We start from the raw sequence: 12,017 nt of genomic DNA on the forward strand, positions 1-12,017 counted from the left end.
TGGGTAATGGCCATTTTCAAAATGGAGGACGGAAAATTCCCTTGATCACAGTGAACAAACAGGACGCGGGACAGGAGAAAGACACTGAGGAGTAGACTACATGGAAGGTAAGTATGACTTGTGCATGCTTATTTTGACTTTTAATTTTCAGTTCAGGTTTTCTTTAAGAACAAGTACTTTTAGATCTTGCATGCTGTGTTCTGGTTCACAGAAGTGTTGGCCCACTGGTGTGTCCATTTTACCCTCATTAATTTTAAAGTGGTGATGGTTCATTCTTGTGCGCAGTTTTTGTCCTGTTTCTCCTATGTAGATTCCTTTTGAGGGACTTTTAATGCAGCACATCATGTATACAACATTGGATGACTCACAGGAAAATTGGTCTTGCATTTGATGATATTTCTGTGAGTTTGGTATTTGTATTTGGCTTGTGCATAAGATATGAGGGCAGGTCTCACACCTTGTGTTATTGCAGGGTAATGTGCCTGGAGTTTCTGGTGTAGATAATCATTTGTCTCAAATTGGGAGGTTGTCTGAAAGCAAGCAGTGGTAAATCAGGAAAAACTTCTTTCAGGCGTTTGTCTTTGTGGAGTATTGGTTGCAGGGCTTTCGATATCTTCCTCAGCATCTTTAATCTTGGATTGTAGGTGACCACTATTGGGACTCTGTTGTTTTCAGTCTTTGGGGTGTACTTCAATAGTTCCTCTCTAGATTTTAAAGTTGCTCTGTGTATTTGATCGTCAACGATTTGTGGATAATATCCCTGATCTATGAATAAATTACATAGCGACACAAGTTGTCTGTCTCTATCCTCTGAATTAGAACATATTCGTTTATACCTCAGAGCCTGGCTGTAAACAATAGATTTTTTGGTGTGTTCCGGGTGGAAACTATTCCACTTCAGGTAAATATGCCGGTCAGTTGGTTTACGGTAGATTGATGTTTGTAAACATCTATCTTGTATATAAATTGTAGTATCCAGGAAACTGACATGGGAGGATGAAAAGTTGAGCGTTAACTTGAAGTTCTTGTGGTGCTCTGAGAAGTTTTTGTGGAATTTGATGAATTCTTCCTGTGATGCTGTCCAGTTTAATAGGATATCGTCTATAAATCTGAAGTAAGCACATGGTTTAATTTCACAAGTTAAAAGGAAGTTTTCCTCCAATCTGGCCATAAACAAATTTGCATACTGGGGCGACATTTTACTTCCCATAGCACTGCCCATTGGCTGTAGATACATATCATTCCCAAATGAAAAATAGTTATGTGTTAGTATATATCTGATAAGTTGTAGTGTGGGCTCTGTTGGTAGATCATTTAGTTGAAGGAAATGTTGGCAAGCTGCAATACCGTCCTCGTGTGGAATATTGGTATAAAGGGATTCAACATCCATTGTAGCCAGGATAGCACCTTCTGGGATCGGATCCATGGCAGTCAATTTGTTAAGGTCAGTGGTGTCCTGGATGTAGCTGGCTGTATTCCTTACCATGGGTTTAAAGAGACTCTGAAGCGAGAATAAATCTCGCTTCAGAGCTCATAGTTAGCAGGGGCATGTGTGCCCCTGCTAAACCGCCGCTATCGCGCTGCTAAATGGGGGTCCCTTCACCCCCAAACCCACCCCCGCAATAGTTGGTCGTAGACTTGGTCGTGATTTATTTCTTCCTGGAGGCAGGGCTAACGGCTGCAGCCTTGCCTCCACTCACGTCTATCAGCGGCGCATCGCCGCCTCTCCCCCGCCCTTCTCAGTGAAGGAAGACTGAGAGGGGCGGGGGAGAGGCGGAGATACGCGCTGACAGACGCGCGTGGGGCAGGGATGCGGCGGTTAGCCCTGCCCCAACCAGGAAGCGCTCCCCCGCTGCATCGAGGGGATTTGGGGGTGAAGGGACCCCCGATAGCGGCGTTTTAGCAGGGGCACACATGCCCCTGCTATCTATGAGGTCTGAAGCGAGATTTATTCTCGCTTCAGACTCTCTTTAAGAAGGTTTTCTACCCAGCCAGATATCTTTTCTGTTACTGTTCCCAAACCGGAGATGATAGGTCGACCTGGGTTTCCTTCTTTGTGTATTTTTGGTAAGATGTAGAAGGTGCCTATTTTAGGATTATCTGGTATTAATGTGTGTAAATTAGATGATATTGAGGAAAGATCATTAAGCATATTCATCAATTCCCTTGTATATTGCAGCGTTGGGTTTGTTTCTAGTCTTTTGTAATAGGTGTTGTTGGAGAGCTGTCTGTTTGCTTCTTGAACATAGCTGGATTTATCCAACATCACTACAGCTCCTCCTTTGTCAGCTGGTTTAATTACTATGTTGTTATTGCTTTTAAGGTTCAGTATTGCTTTCCTTTCTTGAGTGTTGAGGTTAAAGCGTGTCTGTATTTGCTTGTCCAGTATCTCCAATTTGATTATTTTCCTGAAGTTGTCAATATACTCTTTTAATTTCTTGTTCTGCCCTGATTTTGGTGTCCAGGTACAGCTCTTTTTAGTTTTGCTATTTTCAGGTTCGATGTCTTCAAATGATGAATAACTAGATCTGTTGTGAAAAAATTCCTTTAGTCGTATCCTCCTCACCACAAGTAGAAAATAATGCATTGCATGTAATGTATTGCAATATGCTTTATTCATCGTGCATAATACTTTACACACGTTAGTCTGATTACTGCAGTTTAATGAATATACTACAGGGTTTCTTTCTGCAAGCAAGGGAGGATGACGCGAGGTACACATGGGTTTTATAAACTGGTGTAAGCAAAAGGTGTAAGAAGCATTAAATTCTTTAAAGGAGTTATCAGCTAAAAAAGTGAAAACGAGCTTTACTCACCTGGGGCTTTCTGTAGGGTGGAGCCAATCAAAATTCACCTGTTTTTTTCAAGGGGAGATATTTAAATTGCTGCCATTCTTACACTGTTAATAGCAGATGCCTCAAGCCTGGTACAGTTGGTCACTGGGTAACTGGGGGTTCAAATACAGAAAGGGGGCGGAACCACAAACAGCCAATCAGATTTGTTTAATTTCAATTGGAATATACAAATTGATACCAAGGACCCCAACGCTCATAAACTTGGTAACTGACTGATTGTATGTCAAGGCTAGAAAAGGTGGGCGGTGCCAACAACTACATTTTTTACATGGGACATTATAAACTGCAACCATTCTTACATTGTTAATGGCAGTGTTCTCAAACTTGGCACAGTTTGTCACTGGGTGACTGGGATTGATTGATTTTCAAGGGGATTATTTACATTGCTGCCCTTCATACACCCTTAATGGCAGAGGTCTCAATTCTGGTACAATCAGTCACTGGAAGATTGGGGTTTAAATTCTGAAAAGGGTCAGGCCACGAACAGCCAATCAGCTTTGTTTAATTTCAGTGTGAAATTGCAACTTATTGATGCCAAAGACCACAGAGCTCATAAACTTGGTCATTGAATGACTGTATGTCAAGGTTAGAAATAGTGGGCGGAGCCAAAAACAAACTTGACACAGTTGGTCACTGGGTACTTGATATTCAGAAATGTGGGTGGAGCCTACAACAGCCAATCAAAATTCATCTATTGCTTTTCAAGGGCAATATTTACATTGCTACCATTCTTACACTGTTAATGGCAGAGGCCTCAAACCTAAAACAGTCATTGGGTGACTGGGGTCCAAATTCACTAAAGGGGGTGGAGCCATAAACAGCCAATCAGATTTGTTAGATTGATTTCAGCTATTCTGTTATTGGCAGGGTTCTCAAACTTGACACAGTTGGTCACTGGATAACTGGGATTAATACTCATGAAAGTGGGTGGAGCCTACAACAGCCAATCAAAACTCACCTATTGATTTTCAAGGGGAATATTGAAACTGCTGCCATTCTTACACTGTTAATGGCAGAGGCCTCAAACCTGCTACAGTCGGTCATTAAGTGACTGGGGTTCAAATTCACTAAAGGGGTGGAGCCACAAACAGCCAATCAGATTAAAGTGGGTGGAGTCAAAAACTGATTTCCCTTGGAAAATGTAAACTGCAGCCCTTCTTCACTGTTAATGGCAGGGTTCTCAAACTTTGCACAGTTGGTTACTGGGTGACTGGAATTCATATTCAGAAAAGTGGGTTGAGCCTAAACAAGCTAATTAAAATTCACCTGTTGTTTTTCAAGGGGAATATTGAAATTGCTGCCATTCTTGCACTGTTAATAGCACAAGCCTCAAACCTGGTACAGTTGGTCATTGGGTCACTGAGGTTCAAATTCAGAAAAGAGAACGGAGCCACAGCCAATAAGATTTGTTTCATTTCACTGGGAAAATACAAATTATTGATGTCAAGGACCCCAAAGCTTACAAAATTGGTCATTGAGTGACTGTGTGTCCAGGTTACAAAAAAGTGGGTGGAGCCAAAAACAAATTTTACTGGGAAAATTTAAACTGCAGCCATTTTTACACTGTAAATGGCAGCGTTCTCAAACTTTGCCCAGAGGTTCACTGGGTGACTGATTAATATTCAGGGAAGTGGGTGGAGCTGATAATAGCCAATCAAAATGCATTTGTTGATTTTCAAGGGGAATATCTGAATTGCTGCCATTTTTACACTGTTAATAGCAGATGTCTCAAACCTGCTACAGTTGGCCATTGGTTGACTGGGGTTCAAATGCTGGAGAGGGGCGGAGCCACAAACAGCCTATCTGATTTGTTTGATTTCTATAGGAATATACAAATTATTGATGCTAAAGACCCCGAAGCTCACAAACTTGGTCATTAAGTGTTTGTGTGTTAGGGTTAGGAAAAGTGGATGGAGCCAACACCAGCCAAATACATACCCGGGCAATGCCGGGTCATCAGCTAGTTACTAATAATTTTCTATGCATTTTATAGGGGGGGAAAAGAGAGGAAAATACACTATTTCTCCAATTCCATCTACTAAAGTTTTAAAATAAACAATGCTACCGAAAATAAAACCCACACATTTTATTTTCCCATTTGTCCCGGTTTTTACAACGGTCGGCAACCCGCGGCTCCGGAGCCGCAAGCGGCTCTTTTTCACTTTTGCCGCGGCTCCTAGACCGCGGCTCAGTCGCGGCTCCGGTGCTGCAGGGCTGCCCATTCTGACACTACACCGGTAGTGAGTGTCAGTGGCTGCGGCGCACTTGTTACATGTGCGCGTGTGACGTGTGCTGCCAGCTGGCCGGCAGCCTATCAGAGAGGCCGCCGGACCAGTGCAGGGCTTCGGGCGGCCATTTTCCCGTAGCCCTGCAGTGTAGTGCAGGCAGGACGTGACGTCGGGAAGGAAGGAAGAGGAGCCGAGGGAGTTGCGCGCCACAAGGAGGTCGGGATCGGAGGTCGGGACAAGAGGAGATCGTGACAGGAGTACTTCTGACTAGGTGAGTAAATGGGTTTTTCTTTTCAGATCTGCTGAAGGATTTGTGCATATTGGGGTCCATATCTGCTAACGATTTGTGCATATTGGGGTCATATCTGCATATTGGGGTCATATCTGCTAACGATTTGTGCATATTGGGGTCATATCTGCAAATTGGGGTCATATCTGCTAGCGATTTGTGCATATTGGGGTCATATCTGCTAACGATTTGTGCATATTGGGGTCATAGCTGCTAACGATTTGTGCATATTGGGGTCATATCTGCTAACGATTTGTGCATATTGGGGACATATCTGCTAACGATTTGTGCGTATTGGGGACATATCTGCTAACGATTTGTGCGTATTGGGGACATATCTGCTAACGATTTGTGCGTATTGGGGACATATCTGCTAACGATTTGTGCATATTGGGGACATATCTGCTAACGATTTGTGCATATTGGGGACATATCTGCTTACGATTTGTGCATATTGGGGACATATCTGCTAACGATTTGTGCGTATTGGGGACATATCTGCTAACGATTTGTGCATACTGGGGTCATATCTGCATATTGGGGACATATCTGCTAACGATTTGTGCATATTGGGGTCATATCTGCATATTGGGGTCATATCTGCTAACGATTTGTGCATATTGGGGTCATATCTGCTAACGATTTGTGCATATTGGGGTCATATCTGCTAACGATTTGTGCATATTGGGGTCATATCTGCTAACGATTTGTGCATATTGGGGTCATATCTGCTAACGATTTGTGCATATTGGGGTCATATCTGCATTTTGGGGTCATATCTGCTAATGATTTGTGCATATTGGGGTCATATCTGCATATTGGGGTCATATCTGCTAACGATTTGTGCATATTGGGGTCATATCTAACAATTTGTGCATATTGGGGACATATCTGCTAACGATTTGTGCATATTGGGGACATATCTGCTAACGATTTGTGCATATTGGGGACATATCTGCTAACGATTTGTGCATATTGGGGACATATCTGCTAACGATTTGTGCGTATTGGGGACATATCTGCTAACGATTTGTGCATATTAGGGTCATATCTGTTTTATAATGGCTTTGCGGCTCCCAGTTTTTATTCTCTTTTCGGAAACGGGTCCAAGTGGCTCTTTGATTCTTAAAGGTTGCAGACCCCTGCCCTAGAACAATGCATGGTGATAATATATTATTTGGAAATACAGGTTTATTTTTTCTGTTTTTGTACTATCAATAATTACAAGCCCTTATTTGCTAAAATAACAGTAAAATACCCTCATTACATACATACTAAAAAAGCTCAGACCATAAGTTAACTATAAAAAAAATAATATACACACACACACATATATATATATACAGTGGAGGAAATAATTATTTGACCCCTCACTGATTTTGTAAGTTTGTCCAATGACAAAGAAATGAAAAGTCTCAGAACAGTATAATTTCAATGGTAGGTTTATTTTAACAGTGGCAGATAGCACATCAAAAGGAAAATCGAAAAAATAACCTTAAATAAAAGATAGCAACTGATTTGCATTTCATTGAGTGAAATAAGTTTTTGAACCCCTACCAACCATTAAGAGTTCTGGCTCCCACAGAGTGGTTAGACACTTCTACTCAATTAGTCACCCTCATTAAGGACACCTGTCTTAACTAGTCACCTGTATAAAAGACACCTGTCCACAGAATCAATCAATCAAGCAGACTCCAAACTCTCCAACATGGGAAAGACCAAAGAGCTGTCCAAGGATGTCAGAGACAAAATTGTAGACCTGCACAAGGCTGGAATGGGCTACAAAACCATTAGCAAGAAGCTGGGGAAGAAGGTGACAACTGTAGGTGCGATTGTTCGAAAATGGAAGGAGCACAAAATGACCATCAATCGACCTCGCTCTGGGGCTCCACGCAAGATCTCACCTCGTGGGGTGTCAATGGTTCTGAGAAAGGTGAAAAAGCATCCTAGAACTACACGGGAGGAGTTAGTGAATGACCTCAAATTAGCAGGGACCACAGTCACCAAGAAAACCATTGGAAACACATTACACCGGAATGGATTAAAATCCTGCAGGGCTCGCAAGGTCCCCCTGCTCAAGAAGACACATGTGCAGGCCCGTCTGAAGTTTGCCAATGAACACCTGAATGATTCTGTGAGTGACTGGGAGAAGGTGCTGTGGTCTGATGAGACCAAAATAGAGCTCTTTGGCATTAACTCAACTCGCTGTGTTTGGAGGAAGAAAAATGCTGCCTATGACCCCCAAAACACCGTCCCCACCGTCAAGCATGGGGGTGGAAACATTTTGCTTTGGGGGTGTTTTTCTGCTAAGGGCACAGGACAACTTAATCGCATTAACGGGAAAATGGACGGAGCCATGTATCGTGAAATCCTGAACGACAACCTCCTTCCCTCTGCCAGGAAACTGAAAATGGGTCGTGGATGGGTGTTCCAGCACGACAATGACCCAAAAGATACAGCAAAAGCAACAAAGGAGTGGCTCAAGAAGAAGCACATTAAGGTCATGGAGTGGCCTAGTCAGTCTCCGGACCTTAATCCAATAGAAAACCTATGGAGGGAGCTCAAGCTCAGAGTTGCACAGAGACAGCCTCAAAACCTTAGGGATTTAGAGATGATCTGCAAAGAGGAGTGGACCAACATTAATCCCAAAATGTGTGCAAACTTGGTCATCAATTACAAGAAACGTTTGACCTCTGTGCTTGCAAACAAGGGTTTTTCCACTAAGTATTAAGTCTTTTATTGTTAGAGGGTTCAAAAACTTATTTCACTCAATGAAATTAAAATCAGTTGATATCTTTTATTTCAGGTTATTTTTTCGATTTTGCTTTTGATGTGCTATCTGCCACTATTAAAATAAACCTACCATTGAAATGATACTGTTCTGAGACTTTTCATTTCTTTGTCATTGGACAAACTTACAAAATCAGTGAGGGGTCAAATAATTATTTCCTCCACTGTATATATATATATATATATATATATATATATATATATATATATATATATATATATATATATATATCGTGATTTGAGGCATGTTGCTGGATGGTGTAATGGTTAAGGGCTCTGCCTCTGACACATGAGACCTGGGTTTGAATCTCGGCTCTGCCTGTTCAGTAAGTCAGCACCTATTCAGTAGGAGACCTTAGGCAAGTCTCCCTAACACTGCTACTGCCTATAGAGCGCGTCCTAGTGGCTGCTGCTCTGGCGCTTTGATTCCGCCAGGAGAAAAGCGCGATATAAATGTTATTTGTCTTGTCTTGTTTATGCACTTCGATAGGCTCGGGGAGAACATGTTCCCCTTCACTAATCGCTGACACGTAAATCCTGTGGTAAATGAGCAGGAGGATCTAACACATGCACCCACCACAACAGCACTTGATGCATATATTTATCCAGATTGATTTACCGCAGCTCAAAATGGATGCATATATGCATCCAGTTCGAGTTAAGTGGTTAATTTAAAAAAGTGGCTTATTTTTCCCATTTGTGAAGTGAGCTGGAACTTTACATGATGTCCTAGAGTGCTCTGGAGCAGAAGGCTGCATGGCATCATATGCTAGGCTAAAAACACTGGGAAGGTGGGGTAACATACCAATATGCAGCAATATATGAGCTAAAGAATTTTTGATGCTGAAACCAGGATAATTAAGGTTAAAATGGGTATCCTAAATTTGTTAAACTTCCTCTTTAAATGTTAACTCTGATTTACTGTGTACCACAATGTTTGAATTGTATGTCATTATATGTCCTGATGTGTCTTTTTTTATGTTCATCGTTCCAGACAACAGTCAGCTGGGAGGGTGACAAGCTGGTGTGTGTACAGAAGGGCGAGAAGGAAGGACGAGGCTGGACGCAGTGGGTGGAAGGAGACGAATTACACTTGGTACAGAAATGTTACTTTTCCCTCTTCTGAATTTCAATATATAAACACTGACACTGACACTCTTTAACCCAGATATAAATGAAGTCACTATTGTTACAGCAGAGATTTTAGCTTAGCTTGGTTGCAGTCCTCATATTAAGCTAGGTTCACAGTAAGTGCTCTGTTGCAATCCCTATTACAACAAATGCAACAGAACGAAAAAGTTGCACCACACGTAATGTGGCCAGCATCATTGTTTAAATCCTTTTTTCGGAATATCTTTATAAAGAATAAAAGCCTTGCTGAGAATCCCCTATGAAGAGATGGACTAGTCCAAAACCTGTCACTTCTGTCAGATTTCTACTACTTACTGTAAGTGACAGCAAAATAGGAGAAAAATAATTTATGGCTCATTTTACTCTGAAAAAAAGTACTTCTTATTTGTTTATGTTTGCACATATTTTAAATTTTACAGTTTTTCGCTGTAGTGCCCCTTTAATAAAGGAACAAAAAGAGGGACACAGACAGCACATTATAGTGTACTATGCACTGGTAAATGAAGGTGCGTGGAAAGAGTATGTGCAGTATACTCACCAGTGGCGTACCTAGGGCATCTGACACCCGGTGCTGGGTATTATAAGACACCCTCCCCAAAAAAAGAGGAAAGGAGCGAGTGTGGCATACTAAGCGCGCCACGGCAAGTAATGCCAGGTATAGGTGCCCCCTGTATAGGTAATATAGTTGCCCCAGTATAGGTAGTATAGCTGCGGCCCCCAGTGTAGGTGGTGTAGCTGCTGCCCCCAGTGTAGGTAGTATAGTGGCCCCCAGTATAGCTAGTATAGTGGCCCCCAGTGTAAGTAGTATAGCTGCCCCCAGTGTAGGTAGTATAGTGGCTCCCAGTGTAGGTAGTATAGTGGCCCCCAGTGTAGGTAGTATAGTGGCTCCCAGTGTAGGTAGTATAGTGGCCCCCAGTGTAAGTAGTATAGCTGCCCCCAGTGTAGGTAGTATAGTGGCTCCCAGTGTAGGTAGTGTAGTGGCCCCCAGTGTAAGTAGTATAGCTGCCCCCAGTGTAGGTAGTATAGTGGCCCCCAGTATAGCTAGTATAGTGGCCCCCAGTGTAAGTAGTATAGCTGCCCCCAGTGTAGGTAGTATAGTGGCTCCCAGTGTAGGTAGTATAGTGGCCCCCAGTGTAGGTAGTATAGTGGCTCCCAGTGTAGGTAGTATAGTGGCCCCCAGTGTAAGTAGTATAGCTGCCCCCAGTGTAGGTAGTATAGTGGCTCCCAGTGTAGGTAGTATAGTGGCCCCCAGTGTAGGTAGTATAGTGGCTCCCAGTGTAGGTAGTATAGTGGCCCCCAGTGTAGGTAGTATAGTGGCCCCCAGTGTAGGTAGTATAGCTGCCCCCAGCATAGCTAGTATAGTGGCCCCCAGTATAGCTGCCCCCAGTGTAGCTAGTATAGTGGCCCCCAGTATAGCTGCCCCCAGTGTAGGTAATATAGTGGCCCCCAGTACAGATAGTATAGTGGCCCCCAGTATAGCTAGTATAGTGGCCTCCAGTATAGTGGCCCCCAGACCCCAGGATAGCTGCCCCCAGTACAGGTAGTATAGTGGCCCCCAGTGTAGGTAGTATAGTGGCCCCCAGTATAGTAGCCCCCAGTATAGGTATTATAGTGGCCCCCAGTATAGTGGCCCAGGAGGGGTGGGCAGCGCTATAAGGAGGGGCAGCAGGGACAGCGGCGGGGAGGGGGGAAATATCCCCCCCCCCTCCCTCACCTGGGTCCCCTCCTTCAGCGCTCTCTACCTCCAAAATGCGGCAAACAGGGAGGCCATGTGAGCGGGCTAGGAGGAGAATAACTCACCTCACTTCTGCGTTCCAGCCGTTGGAACGCTGCGTCGCCCTCATGTGCCACATCTTTGCCTTCAATGCCGGTCACTGTGCTTCTGCTATACTATTCTATACTAGCTATACTGGGGCACTATTCTGGCTATACTGGGGCACTATACTGGCGATACTGGGGCACTATACTGGGGCACTATACTGGCTATACTGGGGCACTATACTAGCTATACTGAGGCAACTAAACTCCCTATACTGGGGCAACTATGCTAACTATGCAGCTGCACCCCAGCCCCCCCCCCCATAGCCTGCTGCGCACGGCACTGTCCACTAGGTCGCGCAAACACCCAACCTACCAACCCCCCCCCCCCCCCCCCCCCGTCCGCCGTTCCCCGGAGAAAAATTTGGTCAGAGAGTGTTCCCCGGGCCGGAAAAGGTTGGGAACCACTGAGTTATGGTCATCAGTTAGCATTGGACATTGATTGTTAGGGTCAGGGGACATTGTTTGGAAGAGGTAGCATTAGTTGTTCAGTTTAGAAGGTTAAAGTTAGGTGTCACTAAGTTGTAAATATTAAAGGACACCTGAAGTGAGAGTGGCATAGAGGCTTCCATATTTATTTATTTTTAAACAATACCAGTTGCCTGGCTGTCCTGTTGATCTCTTATGCATCCGTAGTGTCTAAATCACACGCCTGAAACAAGCATGTGACAAATCCAGTCAAGCTTCAGTCAAACATCTGATCTGCATGCTTGTTCAGAGTCTATAGCTGAAAATATTAGAGGCAGAGGATCAGCAGGACAGCCAGGTAACCTGCATTATTTAAAAGGAAATAAATATGGCAGCCTGCATATTCCTCTCACTTAAAATGTCCTTAAGGTCAGTTTTACACATGGCCATTGCGATGCGTACCCCCCCCCCCCCCCCTCCCCACACACACCCTTCACT

The 12,017-nt window shown here is 43.6% G+C and overlaps 1 protein-coding gene across 1 annotated transcript in view; it reads left to right on the forward strand.

Moving 5' to 3' along the window:
* The window catches only part of RBP1 (retinol binding protein 1), a 68,392-nt gene that overhangs the window by 55,183 nt on the left and 1,192 nt on the right, over window positions 1-12,017 (forward strand). The window contains exon 3 of the mRNA XM_068280537.1: window positions 9,157-9,258. Within this exon, the coding sequence (XP_068136638.1) occupies window positions 9,157-9,258 (102 nt within the window). The remainder of the gene's footprint in view (window positions 1-9,156; window positions 9,259-12,017) is intronic.

This window comes from Hyperolius riggenbachi, chromosome 4 (assembly GCF_040937935.1).
Source record: "Hyperolius riggenbachi isolate aHypRig1 chromosome 4, aHypRig1.pri, whole genome shotgun sequence".
NCBI classification, from domain to species: Eukaryota; Metazoa; Chordata; class Amphibia; order Anura; family Hyperoliidae; genus Hyperolius; species Hyperolius riggenbachi.